The 24,817-nt window shown below is 36.9% G+C and overlaps 1 protein-coding gene across 1 annotated transcript in view; it reads right to left on the bottom strand.

The window, feature by feature from the left end:
* LOC104464325 (laminin subunit alpha-1-like) overlaps positions 1–24,817 on the bottom strand; it is a gene marked incomplete at its 5' end in the record, with an annotated part of 72,126 nt that overhangs the window by 26,776 nt on the left and 20,533 nt on the right. Inside the window, 24 exon segments of the mRNA XM_010076996.1 lie at positions 534–672; positions 916–1,079; positions 1,167–1,283; positions 1,519–1,729; positions 4,023–4,185; positions 4,344–4,455; positions 5,541–5,639; positions 8,430–8,572; positions 9,580–9,773; positions 10,010–10,096; positions 10,995–11,116; positions 12,339–12,476; positions 12,612–12,732; positions 13,780–13,907; positions 14,764–14,949; positions 15,571–15,750; positions 16,107–16,250; positions 17,082–17,318; positions 19,925–20,061; positions 21,333–21,513; positions 22,503–22,609; positions 23,116–23,327; positions 23,579–23,665; positions 24,284–24,411. Of these exon segments, the coding sequence (XP_010075298.1) occupies positions 534–672; positions 916–1,079; positions 1,167–1,283; positions 1,519–1,729; positions 4,023–4,185; positions 4,344–4,455; positions 5,541–5,639; positions 8,430–8,572; positions 9,580–9,773; positions 10,010–10,096; positions 10,995–11,116; positions 12,339–12,476; positions 12,612–12,732; positions 13,780–13,907; positions 14,764–14,949; positions 15,571–15,750; positions 16,107–16,250; positions 17,082–17,318; positions 19,925–20,061; positions 21,333–21,513; positions 22,503–22,609; positions 23,116–23,327; positions 23,579–23,665; positions 24,284–24,411 (3,537 nt within the window).

Genomic DNA, 24,817 nt, shown 5'->3' with positions numbered 1-24,817 from the left:
AATAATTCCAAAGGTGGAAGTGAGTACCAGAGGTTTGGGAACTTCAGTTCTACAGGAATGCATGTCAGATGACCACTATAAACACTCACAGAATCAAGTCCAGTCCAGCTAAGCACACATTAAACAGTAAAAAAAAAAAAAAAAAAAAAACCAAAAAAAAAAAAACCCAAAAAAAAAAAAAAAAAACCCCCACAACCCCCCAAAAAAAACCCAACCAAGCAAAAAAAAACCCAACCAAGCAAAAAAAACCCAAAAAACAAACCCCAAATGAAAAAAACAAAAGAAATGGTAAATGGTACTGTGGAAGAGAGAAAAGCAAGGTAAACAGAACATGAAATCTGGTACCCTTACTGCCTTGGAGTACAGATTCAGCATGCAGTATATACTAGTTGGTATGACAGGCTGCCATACATCTCTCCATGAAGACTCAAATTTCAGCAAGCATAAAAACAATTAGAACAAATATTCCAAAATGAGAAAGGTAAAGACATTAATCAAAATACTAATATACTTACTAATACTAATATACTTACTAAATCCAAGGGGCCATTCACAACTCTAGATGCATCATCTGCCAAACTCTCTGTTCTTTCAATCACACTTTTAACACTGGAGTGGGTGTAGACATCGGCAGTTGTGTTCAGAGTCACATTTCTTACTTTAGAGAGGCCACTAAATAGAGAATTAACAAGTAATTATCTTTTCATGAGAGTATCAAGCATGGGGAAATAAATAGGGAATAAAAACTGATCACAGAATGGTTTGTGTTGGAAGGGACTTTTAGAGATCATCTAGTCCAAACCTTCTGTTCTGAGGAGGGAATCCTTTAGTGGATTAAAATACTACCTACTTAAATGAAATCTGACAGACACTACTGTAAATCTCTCTCAATTTCATATTTGTCAAGTTTCTTACCTCTCTAGTGCATCTGCAAGTCTTTGGAACTGGGCAGCATGGTCCTCGGCCCTGTATACCAGGTCAAGCACTCCTCTCACAGACATCTGCATCACCAGTTCATCCACATGGTGCCGCAGTTTGGTGCTCCATAGGACTAACCCATCCTGGTGGACCTCCAGGTTCTGTACAACAAAATGGTTTCCTCTTTTTTTTCAATAGCAAAATACAACTGCTAGTGTCCAAGAGGATGTTAGAACTTAAGAACTTACAGATGTAGAGTTCTTTACACCTTGGGCAAGAGCAGCAGCAATGTTCACTAGGACCTTCCCTTCTTTAAGGAGCATGGTCGAGACTTCTTCACCTTCCTTTATATTTAGCTTTTTGTCCTATAGCAAAAATCAAGTATTTTATAGTAAAGTCAGCTAGTGCAGATGAGCTCACTTATTACATAATCGGTTTTTGATTTTCAAACAGGGGTCTGGTTTCCTTTGAGTTTTTAAGATATTGCATATATCAACATGTTTAAACATATAAAAATTTATTAAATTCTAAAAAGCAGCTTTTAAACACAATTTCACAATTCATATTTCTAATGCAACAACACCAATTGTCCAGTCTTACATTTAACTCTGCCAGGTTGCTAGAGATAAGAGGAAACAAGCGATTGGTCTCATTGATGCCAGCAAGCGCCTTATTCACCAGGTCCTGGGCATCTTGCAGTCTGCTGTTGTGCTTTGACAAGAGCTGGCTTGCATCCTTTTTTAGTTCAGCAAGCTCCTGCTGGGGTTTAAGATATTCTTTCTGAACCTGGATCAACAAATTTTCTGCAGCTCTGACAAAGAGAGGAATCAGAAAAATACATAAAGGGCAAAGGAGAAACTTAGGCATGGATTTCTTGAGGAGAAATTGGGGTCATGTGAAATGAATATAAATGCATCTTCTTGCAAAAGTCTTCAAATTTTTTCTATAATAATATATATACCCACTAGCTTAGTTACTCATCTTACCACGCAAAAAGATGACTACCTCGGGGAGAGGGCAGGAATATAGTTCATAAACTTTGTAGGTGGTGACTAGAGGAGAAAAGGGCATGTTTGCTTGGACTTATTTGGGATATCCCCTACATCGAAACTTCTGTGAAACATCCCTCTGGAACTACCCTATGTCTTGACTGTAGTGATTCATATTTTGAATGTAGGATCAGAACATCAATTATGAGGACTGATACTAGAAAGAAACAAGTAACCAGCACTGAAAGACATGTACCCAAGAGTCCTCAATATTTAAAATATCAAATAAAAATAAATAGCCTTATTAAAATGGACACTGAAATGAGCAAACTCTGCACTTATCTTTTGAAACTACAGACATTAGCTGGGAAATATCAAATATCCCTGAATTTGTCAGTTGTTAATCACTTTAGCTGTTCTATTTGGGAATATTTGCATCTCCATTAGAACACTTTCCAGTATTGAAGGAGCTGAGCTGAAAATGATCCTGAAAGTTTATTCCTTTCTTTGTCTTTGTTTCTGCACATACACACTGCAGCTCCTGTAATGATACTTTTACATAATTGTTTGTCCCTTTTAATCAGATTTCAAATCATATAGATCTTTAGCCAAAGCAAAAGAAACCTAGTTTATTTCACAATTATGTACAGCAAAACACATTCAATTTTTCTGATTAATAGCAGATGTGCATTTGCATGTATTTCTTAAAACTAATAATTCAGAGTCCTTACACTCAGAAGCCACAGCCTTAAAAAAATTACAAAAATTAAAGTGTTTTACAGACAGTAATGGCTTCTATTTCAGTGTAGAGTAAAAAGGTTATTTTTCAAATTATTTGGGAACTCTGCCTTACATGGCAAATGTGCGGAGACCTCTGTTATGAGTGTTGCTTAACAGTATGTCATCACAAGCTCATTTCACTGTGAGCCATGTCGTAACTTCTGTTCCATGAAAAATCCATTGTCATAATGCTTATTTAAATCAGTTTTGAATTTACAGCTGCATTGCATGATAAATTCTGCAGAGCAACAATCTTATAAATCTTATGAACGCTCTTCTTTGATCTGTCAAAGGACACTTATCAGAGAACTTTCAGAGATTTCACCAAAGCCTATAATTCAAAAAGTTAATTTACAAATGCCTTATATAACAGCTCAAAAGCTGATGTCAAAAGTCAGAACATTCTGTTACTATGCAACAGGACATTTTGAGATATTTTTGTAAGTGCAAAAAAAACAATTTGAATTTCCTAATAAATATAAGACTAAATAGAACATTTCTAGTCCATTTAGCTTCTATACTAGTATAATACTCAGTACAAGGACAAACACAGGAGTCTGTTGAACAAAATCAGATATGCTACCAGCATAAACACACTATCCTGCCTAATCCAAAGTATTTAATAAAAAAAGTTACATTTTCAGAAATATTCCACTCTGGTCTATATCCTTGTCCCTTGAAGCCAACATTAACAATCTCACAGCTTTTGGTGGACTAGGGCAATGCTTACTATTGCTGAAGTTGGAACAAAAATTTTGCTGACTGTTGGAACAGTCAGTGTTTTATATTGCCAAGGCTGTCAATAAGCACTAATAAATAATGAATACAAAAATCATTTTAAAATAGTCTTTAACTGGGGACAAATCAAGACATCAGAATACAAGCCTAAACAGTGTCTCAGAATGCTGAAACAAGTGCCTTAGTTTCATTTGCAAATCTATGTGATACATATTCCAGTGACAATGTATCGTCACGTCCTTCAACAGACCTGACATGTCCTGGGCTTGCAATTGACTGAGACAGTTCTACATCTCCTAGCCAAAAGCAACAGGGAGGTGTGTATTAGGGACAGAACTAAATCAAACAAACCAGTGAGTCCTTTCACTTATTGCAATGGAATTTTGTATCATGTCCAAATGAATAGGCATCATGTGGGATGCCCAAATACCTTCAAATAATGTAACTCTAAATTCAGAGTTCATACAGCTCCACCTGGGCAAGTTATCCATCACACTGCCTCATGTTATGGTGCAATGTTTCTCCAGATATCTCTTCAAGAAGTAGTATTGTGTAGTATAGACATACACAAAAAAGTTTTCAGTAGAAGAGGCTTACTTTAGGACATTGGTAGCATTATGGTGCCATTGAAGAAGATCTTTCTTGCGCAATGCATCCAATAGGGCAGAAATATCATCCTGCAAACTCTGAGATGCAGCATTTGACAGCGGGAGATCCAAGCCCAGTGTTTCATTTAGTGATGTAGCAACTTCAGCAAGTACTGAGCAAAAGAGTAAACAATTTAGTCATATTAACAAAAGAATATATGTGAACCCCCTGTGCAAACTGCAGCACTATGCAAATAGTTCTTGAAGACTTGAAAAGGAAATACCCTTCTCAATTCTATAAAGAAGTGGAAATATCTTAAAAGCAGGATACCTTTGATTGTTGTATGTACTGTGTCAATAAATCCAGTCAGTTCTTGACTTTTATTCCTGGTTTCCTGAGTCATTGTGTTAAGCTGCCAAGCTTTTTTCAAAATTCTAGACGACTAGAATAAAATCAGAGATAATCTTTGACAGTTCTCCTAAAACACTGATCAATTCTTGACATTTGTCTATAGTTTTTACAGTTTTTTCCTCAATATTGAGAATACTTTGTGAGAGGAAACAACGTTTTTTGTAAGGTAGACCTAGCTGATTCATAAATCTCTGACGCTTCCATGCTTGCAGGTATCTTAATTCTATTCAAAGTTCCAGCCTCTCATATCAGTGAATCATAGAATCACAGAATGGTTTGGGTTGGAAAGGACCTTAAAGATCATCGAGTTCCAACCCCCCTGCCATGGGCAGGGACACTTCCACTAGACCAGGTTGGTCAAAGCAAGAATTGTGAAGAATTGTGTTGCCAAATATTTTCATAATCAGTAAGATCATAATTGCTAAAGATTTTTCTTTAACAAAATAAACATTAGAGATATATATATCTATTTAGCTACAATTAATGTATTGTAAGACAATAACTCCTCTCAATACATCGGTGTTAGCAACAACAACACTGTTAGTGTAAACACCTAGTTAGAGTAGGTATACATGATCAGAAAATTATAGGTGCACATGGCTAGCAAATGAGATCTAATGGCTGAAGTACTATTGTCAGTTTTCTACCTACAATTTTCCTTGTGTTAAAACTGAATAAAGAATACAAATGTTACCTACTTTTTATGTGGATTTTCTACAAATTTCTTTCTGATGAGATAATTTAAAACACAATACTATCAAAGACTTTTTGGTGAATATTCAGCTATGACATAATTTTGATTAAGCACCACATCTTATAACCAGTGAGAAGAAAGTATCTCTCGATCCAGTTTTAGGGTCTTAAATGATCACAGTAAAAAAACTTTCTAAACTTAAACAGAAACTGGGAAAATCTCCTGTACAATATTATAAAACACTGTAGTTCACAGAATTCCACAGAGTAATTAACTCCTCTCCTCAGAAAGACTACGGAATGAACTAGAGTCTTTCATTGAACTCTATAGATTTAAAATAATCTCTGAACAACTCTCTGGCATTTATTTACCATGCCATGTACTTCTCCAGAAAGACTAAGAAAAAAGAAGCCAGCACCTACCTCTTCATACAGTTGATCAATTCCTCCTGATAATCTGAGAAGACTTTCTTTCGCTGTAGCTAATGAGTAAGTTGGGTTTTCTCTAGGAACTATAGATCCCTATAAGAAACAAGAAACAACACATTGTAATTTTAAGGACTTCACTGCCTGTCCAGGAAAGTTCTGGGAAGACAATAACTACTCACACTATTGAGAACATTTATATGTTTTAAAGGACTGATTAGCAAAGCACATAAGATGACATAAACTACATACATACAGTTGATGCAATAAAGTGTGTAATTTCTTTAAATAAGGAAACAAATCTCTGGATCCAGCCATGTCATACTTTCAATTAAGAAGAAGAAAGCATAATTTCTGCTTTCCTGATTCTCAATTTCACCACAGAAACCAGTTTCACCACAGTTTGTTTGAGCTGTTAAAATAAGCTACTTTGCAAAGTTCAAAGGCCCATCAAATTAAATGTTTCCATCCAGTCCCACCGCTGCTACTGTTTTAACAGCTGGTCTTGACAAAACAGCTAAGTCTAGGGTATATCTGTAAGGATGACCTTGGAAAGCTCTATTTTTCCATGTCAAAACCCAGTGCATTGCGCTCAGGAGTTCAGGATTTTGTCCCTCCAGACACAATAAGGTAACACAAGCAGCCCTGAGGATCCTCTCACCACTAAGAGAGAATAATGAGCTGTATTTGGCTTCAAGGTCACCTCAAAACTGCTCTATATGGCTATAAATAGGCCATTGTCTGCAAGTGTATCATATTTGATACAGTCAAGGCCTGCAACAGAATGCCACTTCTCTAAAGATGCAGAGAAACCATTGTAAACACCATAATAACTAGCATTTTGCCCAACTTTTTAAAGAGGTAATACACAGGATTATCCAGCAGCCTTGTGTCAAATGGAAATTTCAGTATCATTTCCTCAGGATGAGGAAAGCACAAGTGAAAGAGAAGAAGCTGAAGCTTTTGAGCCTCCTGGGATAGCGCATGGAAAGGTTTCTTTAAAGCTCAGTTCAAAAACCCAGAATGGAACAGCAAGTATGTCTACGTACATCAGGAGGAGTAAAGCAGGAGGCTTTAACTATAAAACCAGAACTACTGAAGTCCTCAGATGGGCAAGAGATGCAGAAGCAAGGAGAAGTAGATGGTCTGATTGGATAACTTTCTCATTATAGAAAGATCCACACATTATGAACAGAAAAGAGGAAATACTCGAGTTCCTGAGTGACCAGCATGAGGCAAAGACAGAGTACAGTGCAGGGGACAGCCCTTCAGGGAAGATCTGTGATTCACATAAACAAACTTGGGGATTTTCTGGCTTCCAGCTACAGTAACTTTGGTACAAGGCAAAAGGGAAGGTAACCTTTGATTAGCCAGAAAGAGAGAAATACCTGCTTCCAAACAGAAAAATTACAAGACTACCAATTTACCCTCAAGATTAAGTTGTTTAAAGAACATTGTGGCCTTACATAAACAAATTACATCATAGTCACAAAAGATTTCATATCACTTTTAGAATCCCACTTCCAAGAGAGTGACAGCTGACTTTGATTTTATTTTAATATAAAAAGAAAGTACTAAATGAGAAACTTAAACTGCTTTTATTTTTACATAAGTTTTGACTGTTTGTAATTAAAGTGCTACATATTGAATAATGTTTATAGTTCCAGAAGATGATGCTCCTATACAAACACAAAACAATTACAGAAAGCAAGTCAATTGTATCCTTTTAAAGTATGACAATAATTTAGTACATTTTTGCCTTATGACATAAAGGGAAGCATAACTGAAACTTCATAACTAAAATGTTAGCAACTAAAACTAAAGTATAAGAGTATCTTTGCTGAAGTATGAATATGTAATTTAATCAAGTTTGCCTTCAGATATTGTAATTATTAACATTTTGAAGTACATTTATTGGAATTCAGTCTGCCTTACGTCTTAAACAGAGGAAATTTTAATTCAAACTCTTAATTTGCCAAATTCAGCAGCACAAGGCTCACTTTATTTTGATTTTGTTGTGATATGGTGGAATACAAAGAAGATAGCTTTGCTTGTGTCTTAGATCTTGCCTTGCTTGACATTGCTGAGAAGACTCTTATCAATATAGTGGTCATGAAGTAAGGAGAATTTTGTTTATCTATGCCTTTGTGCAGAGACCACATGAACTTAATTCTCAGCAACAATAAATGACCCTCTAGAACCACATAATACGGTATTTCATTCTTTGTTTAAGGGGGAGAGGAACTGGAAGGACAGTTTGTCAGAAGCAGTCTGAAAGTGTCCACCACCAAAATGTTCTGCTTTGCTTTTGTGTCCTGAGAGTAAGGACAGAGTAAGGCACTTGAACTGCCACAAAATCAAAAGAAAAGCAAACTGCTGCATCTCAGGCACCCTGGCTAATGGAGAAGCAGCATGCCAGACCCCTTGCTCCTGAGGACTCTCAGGGAACAGCATCAAGATCTATGGCTTGGCAGCTCTTTAGTAAAGGGACCAAAAGGGAAAAGACCTGGCCTGATGTTTCTATTTCACTGCTGAAAATATTCCCCTTGTTTTCAGTAGGTCTGGGCCAGTCTTAGGGATCCACATAATCCAAGCGAAGCACATACATATAGCACATTCAATAATCACAGTGATGACTGAAAAATATATTAATCCATTTATTTAAATACTAGTACAACAAATGAAAAGAAACACAGGCAGGTAAATAACTTAAGGTGTATTTCTATACCTTAACCTAATGGTCTTCATCTGGTATCACTTACACATATGTACATTCAAGCCATGAACTTCAGGAGGGCTTCTGTTAAACTACTGACACACTAGTAGCTGCAAGTTTTGCTTTAAAAGTGTGACTAGGTATTTCTACTACTTGTGCATTCATTTTACCTTCAGATGTTTTGTTGTATTCTCCAACTCTGACAATATCCCGTAGGGTGCATGGGCAACATCAGTGAGGTTTATTGAAAGTATGGCCTTGTTGAGATTATCCAAACTGTTTAACAAAACTCCTGTGCAGTTGTCATCACAAGCTAAATAAACCATTTTAAGAGAAGAAAGCAATATTAGTATTAAAAAGAAGCTACCAAATACTGAAATTTGTTTTGATTTACACAGTATGTGCCTTCACCCTCTGAGTTAAGAGTGATTGACTACAATAATTTTGAGTATACAGTATTACCCTTCCCTACCTACCCCAAGAGTGGACCTGTTCCAAACATGCTCTCCTTAGGTTAGCACACATTCGAGCCATATTGAACCTGCTGGCCATTGAGCTGCTTGCTGTATTATAAGCTTATTGAGCCTATTTAGCTATATTGCTATAAATCCAGGGTGATGCCACTGACACTCACCCAAACAGGTTAAGAAGACAGGAAATTCAAGCCCATAGTGGTGTAATTCCATTTATTCCTTGGGTTTCTTTTTACTTATGCAAAGCAAAATCTGAGTGCTAAATCACAATTAATTGTGTAAGTGGATTACTGTACTTGCTGTGTCTTGTCCTCCTTTCATAAGGAATTATGTGACAAATTATTGGTGGTGGAATATGACTAATTATTGGTGGAGAATGCCTACACACCTAAGATAACTCCAAAAGTGTTACTACAGCAACCTCACATCCAAACGGTCAATGACATAGGAATTCAACATTTTCAACAAATAAAGTTATGCTACAGACAGCACAAAAATTATTGAAATTATCTTTCCTTAAACTTGTCTGTAACACTAAATAAGCCATTATATATAATAAGCCAAGGGCTAACCCACCACATAAGCATTAACTGCTTGTCTAATCTTATGATCTCTACTGTAGTTACCTCTGTGTTCACAGAATGGTTGAGGCTGGAAGGCACCTCTGGAGATTATCTAGCCCAACCCCCCTGTTTTACAGAGACACTAAGTTGTTAAGATTTCTTTCCTTTCATAAAAAGAATTGTGCCTGACATCATAAAAACATTCAAGGAATAGTCGTGCACACAAATATCATTGGAACAGACCAAAGCCCCCTGGGAAAGTAAACAATTTAAAAGCCACCTACAAACACACTCATCTTCCACAAGAAGATGTCTCAGCTCACACTCCTCACAGAGCTGTCCTGTCACACCTGGCTTACAGAGGCACTGGCCAGTTGCACGATCACAGTTAACATGAACAGAGCCACTTGGATTGCACTGACATGGATGGCAGCTGCCACCAGGAAGCTGAGGGTCACCATAATAGCCACGGGAGCACCTACACAGGGAGGAATGGGACAGTGAACATCAGAGGATATTCATAATGAAATTAGATGTTATATTTATCTCTGAGAATTATTGATAGGTTTTTTAATCACTGGGTTCTTAACAGTAACTAACATATCACTCTAAGTCCTTGAGTACTCGTTCATAGATTTATTTATGAACACTGGATAATCTGTTTTGAGCACAATCAGGAGTTGGGAATGAATGGGGACATCATGTGTGACTCACCTTTCACAGTACTGTCCTTCGTATCCTGGGAGACAAGCATCACAGTGGTAATCCTGAACACCTTTCAGGACACAAGTGGGACTAAAACTGGAGGAAGGATAAACAAATACCTGCTAGCACATAAATGGAAGACCATACAGAGAACACCTTCAGCCACAGGTTAAATATTGTAAGCAAAAGCATCCTCTGCTCTATCTGATGCAGTGCTCTAGAATTTGTCCTTTAAATTATTTGTTTCTTAAAAATTTTGCTTTCCCAATGTGACTCGATTACTGTATAACATGCTAAACCATCTTATGGCTTTCCTTTTAAAAGATAAGACAATGAAAAATGTATGCTGTATGATATGGTTATAGCATATATCTAACTGGCACTTGCATGAGAACATCAGATTTGCCACACTCTTATTCTGATTCAATTATCCAAAAGTAAACAACAAATATGGTTTTCAGGCTTCTGGAGAAAAATCAGCCTGCACAGAATTTTTATTTCAAAATAAGAAGGTAACTATTCCTCTACCAAACAAACAGATGTAAAAATTTCAAACAAAAGAGTACTTGTTCTTCCCCTAGGACTGATCTCATGAAAAGTTCCTGCATTGACTGGACATGGCTGAATATTTATAAATACAAAAGCATTCTTTTTAGAATGAAGAGAGACACCCACATTTGAAAATAAAACATGTCAGAGCAACTTACCTCATAAAACATTCTGTGTGGCTGCTCTACTTTTAGAGAAAAATTTGACATATCTATCAGTTATGCTTTTTATTTTAAAATCTCACAAAGTTACCACTATCTGTGAACAACTCAGAATGTAAGCTCCATTTACTAATACATGTATCTTTCAAATGTCTAAAAATTAAGGACATGTAAAGATATCTAACTCTCACTGTTTATAGTGTGGGGGGAGTAGGAGGTGGGACATCTAGCACAAGAAATCCAGAATGCTAAAATGTACATTGGATTTAATAAGTTCTGGTTACCTAACAGGGTTGGCTCTGGGACAGGCACAAAGAGAGCAGTCATTGATAGATCCAATTACTTTCCCATAGTAGCCTGGAGCACAAGCGCTGCAGTAATCACCAACTGTGTTATCTCTGCAGTTCTGATACACAAAAAGGAATTCAGACAGTTTAAAACAACAACAAACAAGCAGTAGAACTTCATCTTCCCCCCAGTCAATAAATGTACAGTTTTCAACAATCATCTGTAAATGTCACTACCCATTGGTAGTCAGCATTCTCTGAGTGGAGGAACCTTTTATGCAAAAATAATCAGAATGCCCCCTCAGGCAGGCTGACCTAACTTCTCTTCTAAATTTCCATTAAGGTTTATATATTTCTGCTTCTATTAAATCAATTCAGGACAGGAAATCATAGTACAAAACAACAAATCCACAAAAAATACAGAAAAACATAGAAGTAACTTGATGGAAAAATGAAACAGGATACCTGGATGAAAAACGTAAGTTTCAATGTTTCAGCAAATGCATTTGAATGCTGTAAACCAAGGACCATCCACAGTTAGGATTCAAATACACTAAATTAAATTTGTCAGCTGATCAACAGCCAGTGCTGTCAATACTAAAACATATAATAAACATAAATAAAAATAAATAAATAAACATAATTTAACTGACTAGTCCTCTAAGTGAATAAAAAATCCAGTTTCTCTTGAATTTGAGCCATACCAGAGAACAGACTTAATGTGCCTTATTTTGTTAGCTGAGAATTTGCTGTCCATAGGGCTGTCAGCCCACAAGAGAGAAGCAATGTGTTAGTCAGATGTAGCCCCTCTTTGCAACCTTTGGGATAAAATGACAGAAGTGAGCAAATTAACTTAGCTGAGGCATATCTTTGTACTACTTTAGTCTCTGAGAGTTAACAAAGTGTCACTTAAAGCTACCCAGAGGGTTGTTTTCATGAGAGACTAAGAATTTGACTTTGACCTTTTTACTTCTTTTCTGAGTGATTAAGCAAACCTTGGCCAGACCAAGGATAGAAGCCCAGAAAGTCTCACAGAAGAACATATAAACTGAACTGATACAAAAGTTATTTTTAAAGTAAAATTAAAACCAAAATATGTAATTATTTTGAAGATGTCAATGTCCAAAAAGCTTGATAATTTTACTGAATAGACCTTAAGGGAAATACTACTTAGATTTTCCATTTTTCTTTGTCAAGGGAGGGGGTGGGGGGTGGAAGGAGCAGAATTATACTTTTATCCAGATAATACAGCCATATACTTCTCCCACTAATTCCTTCCATAGGTTGCTACAACTGTATGCTCAGGTGAAACCAACAGAAAAATGTACAAATTGTACATACCAAACACTTCCCAGTTTCAGGATCACAGGTTTCACTGTGGTTGTTGCACTGACATGGCACACAAGGTGCTATCAGAGTGTGAGGCCCTTTTATGCTGAGTTCTGTATGCTTTCCCCTGTAGTATCCTGGAGCACAGCTCTATTTGTAAGGGGAATAAAATTAAAAAATATATGATCACAGCTATCACAGTTACAAACAATTTTAAAAGCTTTTTAAGTAACTTTTTTATTATCTCATTATTAGACACAGAAAAAGGATTCATGGATTCTGTACCTGACAGGACAATCCAGAATAACCAGCAGGACATCTACAGTGCTCTACAAGATGAGCTCTAGCTCTGCCTAGATGCATTTCTTCAAACTTCACTGCAGTTTCCATTGAGATATTTGCAATTCTACAAGATATATGCAGAACAGAATGTGAACATCTAGACAAGACCTAGCACCAAAACTGAGATCTAAACATTTTTATGCTTCAAGGTCAGGGCTACCATATATAATCTCCCATGATCTTCTTTTCCCCACACAAATATCTAAATAAAATCTGAAGACTCTTTATGTATTTATGGGATTTCAGGACCTACAACAAACAAATCAGAAGTACTCCAAAGTAATATAGGCTGATTCCCATTGGTCTGCAAAACCTGACAAATCCACCAGGCAGAGTATGTATTTCTGCCTCAGAAACAATAGACAAAAATACATCTGTTTTTGTCCCACAGATTTTTGAACAGAGCTAACAAAAAGATAGTTGAGGGCCCGTGAATCAAAAATAATCCCAAAACTGGAGGTGGAACCACATTTCTTCATAGCTGCGAAGATGTACAGATATTGGGTTTTCACTGGATGCATCTCTGCTTCTCTTGTTAGTTTCTGAACTGCTAGATGCAAGGACCATATAACCAACCTCTTCCCTCTCATTAGCAAACTAGTTCTGTTCAAAATGGCAGCAAAATACTACCATTCTGAGGTGGAAATATTTTGCTACCACTGCCCAGAGAGACCTAGATTGGTACAAAATCAAGAACTCAGGGCACCATGTGTTTCAAACGAAAAAAAAAAAAAAAAAAAAAAAACAAACAAAAAACCCCAAACAAAAATTCCAAAACCCATAAAAATAAGATGGGAAACAAATAATTCAGAAAACATCTAACTATATCACCCATCCTGGAGAACACTGCATCAGTGTAAAGCCCTTCATGGGCTTTTCTATCAAAGTAAGCAGCAGAGACATTTAGTGTTTCACAGAAAGAATTAAAGAGGGATTCTGCTGCCATTAAAGTGCATAAATATTTTCTCATCAGAGGAAGAATAAAAGTCATAAATAGGAAATTTCTCTAATTTGAGTTAAATCTTTACTATATAGCTCAGTTGGGACTACTTCTAGGTTAAATTACAATAAATGCAATATAATAAGTGAATGCAATCAGATATTGCTTTACCTGCTTTGCTGTAATCCTTGGCCATAAGCTGCCTTGATAAGGATGTATTCAACATTGCTTAGCACAGACATGAAGTCAGAACGTAAGACAGGCTTGTCAGACACAGAGTTAAAATACTTCCAAAAATCCTAGGGAAACACAGCACATTATTAAAATGATAAGCATTCAAACTCACTTCAAGGTAGTGCTCTGTTCCTCCTTACATGTTCTTTCAGAAATGCAGTCACAGTGTCTAAACTCTAGGTCCCACAACATCCAAAATCTTGCTCTATGTTAGAACAAGACATGGTTTTTTATATAATTTCTCCTCTCCTTCCTTCCCTGCACTCAACTTCCATGACCAGTTTCTACAGGAAAGCAGTGCAGGCCTCCATGGCACAGGTTTTCTGGATAAATCTGGAGAACCCAGACAGCCAAACGACCAGGACTTCACAGCACTCATTTTATGTGCAGTTAGAAACAGCTGCTGCTGCGACTGTGTCCTGCCTCCCATCAAGGAGAGAGGCTACAGCTCACCTCAGCCCCAGTCAGCAGAGTCCCAGAGACCAAAAGAAGTCATCGTTGTCTCCTCTGAAATTGTCCAGTGGGCACTATTGCAACTTACTGTTCCTTCTAGGCTAAAATTCACATCCCCGTGTGATGCTCCTGGGCTGTGAGTAACGTACAGGCTAAAAAATTATGAGACTGAGAGTGACAATACCTGACTGCCTGTCATTTATCACTGAAATCAGAGTCTGTGTCTGACAAGCTTGCCACAGCAACACCTTCAGCATTTCCAAGAGGAAACAATGTCAAAACGTGCAATGGCACAATATTCAGTCATTTTTTTTCCCCCTAAAATAGATGCATTTCAATCTAAGTGCTCTATTTAACTTTTACATTTGAAATCAGATATGTATTTTTCAAAGTATTTTATTAAATACACAGAGCTTTTCTGTAAAACCTCATAGAAAAAAGGAGTTCCACACCAATGTTTTGGCTTACCTCCTTCATTTCTACTTCCTTGTCAGTTCTTACTCCATTTTCTGGAGAAGGGATGTCTACATAGATGACCAACTTGCTGGTGTGACCTCCTTTCATTAGAATCTGTGGCTCAAAATTTGAGGTTCCAAAGCCATCCAAAGCATAAAAAGCAAGAGTATATCTCAGCTTCCCTCCATAGGCCATGAGCTATTTGGATAAAGAATTATTACTTTTATTTATTCCAAGGTTAGAGCTGCTACTAGCTGAAAGTATTTTAACATAATTGGAAGACTTGCAAACTGTCAGTTCTTTGAAGAATTGGCAATAAAACATGAAAGTTGACTTAAACTCAGCAGGTTTTGCACCAAAGTTAAATGCATGTTTCTAAAAGGCAGTCTTAGTTTCTTCTTTTAGATCCTTTCAAGGTGTGTACTCAATTTTCATGTAATTCCTAAGCAATAGAGATTCCATGATCTACATACTGAACCTAGAGTCAAGGCTGAAAACTCTTCCAGGTTTCTAAAGAAAAATTAAACACATCACTCTTTGCTCCTCATATGATCTCTGAAGAGTAACATGGTTAATAAATATGGGTGTTACCAATTTACAAGGTCAAGAAAAATCTCATTAGAAAAGGGTAATGTAAACACACTGTTTGCGCTTGCTATAAATAAGTTCAGTCACTGAATGTTTATATTATGACCTACAGCAACAGAACTAATGCAGAAAAATTTTATCAAGATAAAGTGACTACTATAAAATAAAGGAGTGACTACTAGACAATAAAGAAATCATCTACAAAGCATTCTAATTATTTAATGGTCTTACCTGGTCTCCCTGAAACTGCTCTGGTAACCTCCAGTAAAATGTTTCTGCATTTAAGTGTCTTCTGACTATGGCAGCATCCAGTAAAACATCAGGAAATTGTGAAAATACTCCTTCCACTGTTCCAGTCAGGTTACTTTGAGATACTACGTGCAGAATGGACTGATCTGGAGTTAGCGTTATCTGCAACACAAAGAGCAAAAGATTCATTCAACAAAAAAATTATATCTCAGTGTAATATACTGTTAACAGTATTAGCTGCTTTGAGATAGTCAGTAGTCCATCTTAAAGTAATAAATGCCCAAACCAAAAAGTTGGGAAACATGTTTAATATTTATTTTTTTAAAAAGCTAAGAGTGAGACTATGACCACTTTCCATTTACTTTATTTTTTGTTCTGCCATATGCCACTGCCTCTGTCAGCTAGCCAATTACATTCAGCCTGATCATGAAATGTACGCAGCCTTAGGGACACCAGTGTGGTCCTTAACATGAGGATAACACTAAACTGTGCCTGTATATTTCTGTCACTTTACTTACTGGAATTCTCACGTGATCTTCTAGTTCTGAACAAAATGTGGACATCCCAAAACAGAAGCATGGAGTACAACCTAGTGCATTGTTAGCAGACAGAGCAAATGTTCCAGGTTTACATTCACTGCATTGTAGACCAAATACATTTTCCTGGAGGAAATTAAAAAGACAGAACAGAACACTCATGTTACTTTGCTAACTGAATGAAAGATATTTCTTTCTGGAAGAAAAACTAGTTGCTATGTAAACTACTGTTCTTACAGAAATTCACTTAATACAGAATAAACACATGGATGTTACATTGAGCCAATGCAATCTTTGAATTTAGGACTGCAGTGAGATCATAGTTGTGAAATATGCCAAATCCTCTACAACACTAAAGAGACATTGGTCCTTTTTCTATCAAATGTACAGTGGCTGTTTTGTAAACTTAGCCAGGATTCATCATTAGTCAGCTAGAAATGACTTTTTGTCATCAGGCATACAATGGGTCTTGATCCTGACTTCTTAACACGCATCCACATCAAATTCCATTAATTCTGTCTAAAAGAGAACAACAGTACTGTGCCATAATAATTTGATGATCACAAACTGGAAATAAAATTACCTGGCTATGTAAAACAAAACAAAGGGGAGTAGGAGAGACAAACTGTCTAGTAATATCACAAAAAGTTCTGAAAATTTAAACAACACCACCACATTGGTAGCATTGCTATTTTTTCTGCCAACAGCTGTGTTGTATCTGTCCAAAGTGGGTAACCTCAAATGGCAATTTTTAACCCAGTTAATTAATAATAGGACCTGTCTAGCACTGGCACAGAAAATCCTTTAGGGTGATTTAGGTGTACTCAGAAGTGTCTCAAAGAAGGGATGCAGATTGCCTTCTGAAGTCCTTTCAGTTCTACACCTTCCGTGACTTTTATGTAATAAATGACCAGAAAACCCCAACGCTGTCCCCAAAAGTGTCTGAATACTTAGTACCTTGCAGGTACAGATGCCAGTTTCTTCTTCACAACCACAAAGTCCTTCATTGTTACTGCACATCTCTGCTTTGGTTCCACTCAAGTCACAGTCGCAGGCAATACAGTCCGGGTAGTCCCTGTAGCCTAATGCACACCTGGAACAGTCTTGTCCTCCAAATTCAACTTTGCACTGGCATTGACCCGTCAATACATCACACTGGAGACCAGTTGAACCAGTGTGGCTGCAGTTGCAAGCCTTAGATGAAAAGAAGAAATGTTCATAAATACCAGATCTTTAAAAAAAAATTTGTCATAATAGAAACAGCATAGTGAATTTAGAGTGGCCTTTAAAACTCAATGTTTGTCAACAATCACTATACAATAATAAAAGGGAAGAACTTCCACATATAAACAGGGTTGCTTGGTTTGTATTTGAATGAAGAACTGCATTTCCAGCAAATAGTGGATAGCAAAAAGTAAGAAGCTCTGTTGATGCCCAAATCTGTGTTGTGAATCAAAGGCATTGAATGAACCTTACCCAGAAAAAAAAAAAATAAAACCACAAAAGACTCTATTTAAAATCCAATGTATTGAGTGCAGCAAGTAAATTAAAATAATGTTGGATGAAAGAAATCTATAAGTGCAATAATTTTATAAATATGACAGAAAAAATTGTAATACTGGCATTATTTTAAGATTTCAAGAGGCATTAATAGGGTCTACATCTTGCTCAAGCTTCGTTTGCTGTTTGACGAGGAACTAAGAATCTCACTGCATCCAAAGGCGGGAAGCTCAGCCTGCACTGCAGCTCACCACCAAAAGAATACTGTTCCCTGGCAAAAGCCATCCTTTGTTATGCAACCAGTAATATGAACCTGTTATTACAACTATGCCAAGTGGATGTACTTAATTTGTCATTCTTTTTTGAAGCAGACTGGACCTAATCTTCAGTCTTAATTTCATATCTGTGGTTACTTAACAAGTCCAATTTTGCTACGTGATTATTTCTAACAGTGCAGACAAAAAGTATGTTCCACCTATCATCACCTGACTGTGAGCATTTTCTCTGAGTCTTCTTGCCTCATCATCACAAAGACCCACATAATCTATTAGCATCACTATGACTCCTTTAGCATTCTTCACAAGTTTGCTGCTCACCATTAGTACTCTTTATTAAGCAGTTTTTACTCTAGCAGTAAGCACTAGGCACTATGCTGCCTAGTCTAATACACTTTATGACCAAACAAGTTTAAAACTTTGGTTCCCAAGTACCATTAAAGGTCTACAGATCTCAACATCAAACCCTATTTTAAGAAAATATAATAATGGAAATAATTTACACATACTTCAATCTCTATATATATGTGATAAAGATAAATAAAGACTCTAAGGGACAATTAACTGCTTACAAGACACTTGAAAAGGGTTGTAAGAACACTACTACAGCTCTGCTCCATAACTGCACCCAGAAATAGATGTTGAATACCAAGAAAACTGCAAGATACGGAGTCACATGAAGTATCCGACTAATGCAGACTGTTGCAAAAACAGACCAGCTGAGTTTCTGAAAGCATCTCCCAAATATCATCCATGAAGAGAGCATGCAAGAGCCTTTCCAGTATTTGCCAGTACACATTGCATGGGATCCCAACCTGTCACAGATGACCATTCAGCATAGGGGAGCCTCTGTTGGGACTGTCCTGCAGATTACAGTATTTGTTGCATCAAGAAAGTAACTAAAATACCTTTGAGTGATCCATGTTAATTACTGTGATGCTGTAACCAAAAGGAATACTAAACAACTTAGCAAAAGTGAGTAGCTACATATTTAATTAAACTTGATCATTGGCAAGTTCTGTGGAATCACCCAAGAAAGGAACACTTCAAGGGAAACGCACAGGGACCAGAACATTGTATTTGCAGCACATTAGGTAAGAATAACAGCAGCGGGTAGCCGACAAAGCAGTGGTTTAAAAACCAGCTGACAATTACGTTGCTATAAATCACCAAGATGGTAATCTCTGAAGAGACAGTAAAGGACCATTTTATCATCCCTACCCTAAAAAAATTAGGGAGAAAAACGAAAACAGTTTGGCTGATACTTGTACTTGTCAAGAACTTATTGCATGTAGTGACAGACCTTATCAAGTTGAATACATTTGTGGTTTCTCTATTGAAATTGCCCATTATGCTCATGTAATTCTGAGGCTTTTTAAAATCTCAACATTTAAGAAACAAAGGTTGGCCCAAAGCCATATCTGTCAGGAATTTACTGCATGAACCTAATTGCGTAAATGGTTGCTACTGCTTGGATCTGCACTGAGTTGACATTTTACGGCTTAATTACAAATATTAAGCTGAGATAATGGCAGTTACCATTTTTCCACTCATGAAAGATTAACTACCTTACACCATTTTAATTTTAAATATTCAGAAAAAAAAGCATGCAGTGACTTTCAAGATAAGCTAGATCCCATTCTTCTTAAAACCATATCAGCACCACTCCTTGATTAGCATAGAAACTATATTCCTTGTTGCCAATTGTTGCTATAAATCTGTTTTAGTATCACTATTTAAGCAGTTAAAAGTTAGAATACAGACTTCAAATTTTAATATGATCTATGCACCTATCCAAAATAGGCACTCTGACCACTATTCTCAAAGACAGTTTTCTTAGAAAGTTCCTCAATAAACACTTTACAACCTGATTTTCTATTTATTTATTTTTAATGTGAGCATGTTGCACTAACACTTCAAGACAGAAAATAAAAATTGAGGTTCTCAAAACAAGAGTCCAATTCTGACATTAGAATAAGGTAAATTGTTTTTTAAAGCCATGGCTTTTTGGCCAGCCTATCATACCTTGCAGCCAAGTTTAGGAGAGAGTCCCCAGTGATTTTCCTCACAGAGTTCACATTTTGGTCCCCGAGTGTGAGGGGGACAAATGCATTGGCCAGAATCAGCATCACAGTTGTTCTGAGTATGAGCACAGTCACAGGCTGCAAGAGAAATACGACTGAATTATTAACTCCACGAAACTGCAAGACAGTCTTACTTTTCTTAATTATGCAGTACAGTTTATCCATTCCACTACGAAATCCTTGCCATCTCTAATCACTGAGAAATAAATTATGACCACAATGACATTTCATCTTTTTATTGAAAACCCATTATTACTTCCTGACATAGCCTGTTTGGTGGTTTAAAAAGCAGTGCTGCATTTCCATAGGGGAATCATCAAACAAACACAAAATTATTGTGGAGAAAAGTAAATTTGTAGGAAAAAAATTATATTACAGAGGATAAAAAGCTCATCAGGAGATATGATAATGTTCTCAAGCAGGTGAAAGGATTAATCTCAGGAATGTGTACTTTTCAAGAATTGCTTAGTGAATAATAGGGATGGATAACTATTTTTATAATAGCTAACTGCTGCAGGAAGCACATGTCTATTTAAGAAATGCAATACCATTCTTGCTAAAAAGTAGTAGTTCAGAAAACTGTTTTTATTAATTGTTTCAATAACATTTACAAAATTTTTGAGACTGAAATGGTTAAAAGTACATAAGGGATCTTTGATTCTCAGTAAAGACATAGTATGTATGTTCCAAAACATAATCCTATCACATAATCTCTTGGCAGATTTCATATTACTGTACTATTTGATTTGAGGTATGAAAAGAAGTTTCTGTCAGGCTGGAGAAAAGGTAGGTATTTCTTCAGCTATACTGTGTTGACAAGGACATCTTATCAACAAATTAAGGGTTTTGATGGCATGTTCTCTGTTTGGATTAACATTTTCCTCTGTAACATGACTAAAAATTATTCATACCCAGGAAATGATGGGAAAATAGAGTCAATGACATATTATCAAAGTATAAAATATATTTTTAAGAATTAAATGAAAAAACAAGGTAACAATCTGTAAGAGTAGTGGCTCAACTTTTACAATTGCAGAGAAAAAAGTTTTTATTCTCTCTGGACTGAAGGGTTTTGTTAAAAAGAGACAAAGGAGCTATTGAGGATGTAATATTTCTCTCATGCAACCTGTATGAGTTGTCATTTCATAGTCACCACCTTTTACAAAGAACCACACAATAAGCAATCAAAGAAATGTCTTGTTCCCTAGCTTAATCAAATTATTGAGACCATTCTAGAGATCTTTCCATATAGTCATCAAAACAACTGAACTTTGCCAGAGTTTAACATAAAATACATTGCTGAAAGAAATTCTAGACAAACCCTGTAAGGACCATGGATTAGAGCTTACGTGTGCAGCCACCATCCTGGAATGCATGAAAGCCATGAGCACAACGATCACACTTTTCTCCAGCCACTCCTGGAACACAGTGACACTGCCCCTGATGATTGCAGTGCTCAGAGACCGAGCCAAAGCGACTGCAGTTGCAGGGAATGCAGCCAAGCCCAGTAAGCAGGCCATAATAACCGTTCTGTTGGAGAGGAAGTAAATACATTTGAGCTATATTTCATAAATTTCTTGAAAACAATACAATGTACATTCTTATTTTCTCTTGTTTACTTTCTCTGCTGTCTGACCTGCATGAATATTGGTCAGCACTGTGTGACTGCTGTGGGAGGACTCCCTGGCTTCATCTCTTCACTGTTCCCAGCTATATGCAAGTATGCAGTTGGGTGAAAAAGTAAACACTGAAATGCTCTTATGGTTCTCTAAAATCATCAGTAACACTTTATGGTTTAAAGTCTGAGGATACTTTATAGACTTTCATGAGGTGAGGGTGGGCTGTACTGACCAGGCACAGATTTCTGTGAATGTGAATGAAAGTCTAGAACAGAGCAGGTCGGTGACCTGTGGTACACGTAGATTGAAAGGCATTCAGCTGGGCTGGCAGAAGGGCACTAACTGGGCACAGCTTTCCTGCTCTGATCTCTGAGGCAGTTCTACACTTAGCAAAGGCTGGAAACTGCTGTTTTGTATCTGAATATCTGCTTGTTCTTATTAACAGACCTGGTTTTTAGCTGAAGCTCTTTTTGGTGTTCAGCCATGACGTATTTGTTATCACCAACCATATTCTTCTGATATTCCCACTCAAGAATTCATTTTGCAGAAATACAGCATTAAAATGCCTTTGGTTCTGTTACCAGTGTTTGGTTTGTTTTTTCAGAAAGCCAACATGACTACACTGTCAGTCAGAAGAGCACTAGCCTGAACAGCCCTATTCAGAAGGGTGCTGAGTCAACTACATAGCTTCAAATCTGCAAAGAGCACAGGCAGAGCAATTTGCAATCACAAAAGCCTGTGCAGACAAACCTTTGGTCTCTGTTCCAACAACAGGTCCCCTCTCTCCTGAATATAGTTGCTGTTATTCTCTGTATCTGTTCTAATCAATATCTATAGATAAACATGAAGACCAAGATACAAGAAAATGAAGATATTAGGAACAGGCAAGTATTTGCTTACCAAGCACTTATCACATCTTTCTCCAATCACATTTGGTTTGCAGTGACAGAAGCCTGTCTCATGATGGCAAGTACTTGAAAGGGAACCATTCACATGGCACTCACAGGCTTACATTTAGACAAAAAAAAAAAAAAAATTTTAAAAATTATCAATGTCTTTCTATATGCATTCATATTATACAAAATTACAAATTTGGTATAAATGTCTGTTCCACCTGTTTATATCCCAAAGATGCTAATATACTACAGTAATAACTATACTACACATTTGGGTTAAAAGATTTAAAAAACCACCTCTATGAACAGATACATTTCAGAAGTTTGGTCCTTCCAGCTCTGTATGTAACTTTCAAAACTGGGAAATGTCTACAGCAGGTCACTGAAGGCACAGTGTTAAGCAAGCCAGCAAGTTTCAGGAATATGAAGTGTCAGACCCTGGCATAATACATTCCTTCCTCGGGCTAACCCAATCCTATTGTTTTCAACCTGCACTTGCCAACTCAAAACTTGAAGGCTAACTCTTTCAGCAAAGGTGAATTTCTCCCGATCCGTTCTCCTAATGGACACCACATTTTCGTGCACTTCAAATTCTGAGAGTAATAACAATAGCTTACCACGACAACTTTTCTCAATCACTGCATCCCCATAATAACCATCAGCACATTTTTCACAGTGGTGACCTGCTGTGTTCCCCAGACATTTCAGGCATTGTCCTGTGAAGGTGTCACAGTGGCCATCTTCTTGGGGGTTTACGTTGCCATTGCATTCACAAAGAGCACATGATTGTCCAGGCATGAGCGGATTTCCATAGTAACCATTAGCACACCTGAACCAAAGATTAAAAACTTTATCAGCTGGAATACAGTTATGTCAAACACCTTCCCCACCCAAGGGAGTATTTCCTTTTAAATTTTTACCTAAAGAGTCTCTGTATTACAAGCAAAGACAAAATGGGAAGGAACATTTTATTAGGAATGTTCTGTACATGCAGTATGAACAATTCAAGCAGGCAGGCGGGATGATGAACAGTTAGTGATGCAATGATACACATATTTTATCCAAAGCTAGTGTAAATACCTTTCGCACTGAGAACCAGTATAGCCTGGAAGACATTTGTCACAGACAATTCCACCTCCTTCACTCAGCTGGCAAGTAGGACTGAAACTGTCAACAATATTTATGGCAGTCAGTATCAATACACAGAATCACAAGACCTCTACATTCAATATCCACCTTCAGTCTATGCACCCATCTATATAACCATTTAACTACAAATTTTTCTAGATTAACATCAATGCTTTAAACATTACAAAATGTCAAAATAAAGTTATAATTTTCAAAAACTCTTCTTGTGTTTGTTTGGGTTTTTTTTTCTTTTAAAGGAAAGGAAGATTTTAAAGCTTCCTGAACACCTGGCCCTCTTTCTAGCAAATCTGTCCAATTTCTGTATCAAGCTCCTCTTTTTCACATGCAACACTTCTGTCCTCCAGTTGTTCTCTGAAACAACATGAAGATCATCATGACTTTGCTGTCAAGTTAAAGTAGAGGTCCAACTGTTACTTTTACCCTTTGTGTACAAATTGCACCAGTTCACTCAGCCTGTCTTAGCTTAGTCTATGCATTGGTCTGCTTGGAAAAACAATGTTTCTATGAGATACACTCAAATGAAGAGGGAGAAAAAAAGTCCTTCTCTCTCCCCTTCAGACTTCACAACATTTTTTTTTCATCTTACTTTCTGATTTTGCTGAAGATGCAAAAGACAATCTCACATAAGCAGCTTACTTGTTTGCAGCTGAACTCAGAGGACATGCACAGGGCTGGCAGTCCTCAGAAGTTCCTTGGGCTGGATTTCCATAGAAGCCAGGCAAGCACTGATCACAGAAAGGTCCTGTCGTATTGTGTTGACAAGCCTGTGAGACATGGAAAAATTATTTTTGTATTTACTCTTGATGGTTTGTAAGTCCCTGAGGGATCCTTGCAGGAGTCTGCATACAGTCTAACTTTCAAGGAGACAGCCATGTAGAACTTTGAAAATACTGAGTTTTTTTCTGAGTTGTAACAACAAATCCTAATTGTTTCTTTCCTACATTTTAGAATATACTTTACACCATGAAACTAGCCAAATTACTTATATGCAAACTTAAATATATTTTGCATATTGCACACCTTTGCAATAACAAGCTACTTATACTTTTCTGGATGATGTTTAGCCATTGTATTTCTGTGGTCAATTTCAGAAGAGATCTGGGAGCTAAACTCTCTCTTCAGAAGGTACTGTGTAATTACCACTGATGCCAAGTAGTGGAAGATGCACAT

This window comes from Pterocles gutturalis, unplaced genomic scaffold (genome assembly GCF_000699245.1).
Source record: "Pterocles gutturalis isolate BGI_N339 unplaced genomic scaffold, ASM69924v1 scaffold14073, whole genome shotgun sequence".
Lineage (NCBI taxonomy): Eukaryota > Metazoa > Chordata > Aves > Pterocliformes > Pteroclidae > Pterocles > Pterocles gutturalis.
Note: the sequence above shows the minus strand (reverse complement) of the source record. Positions and strands in the feature narration are given on the sequence as shown.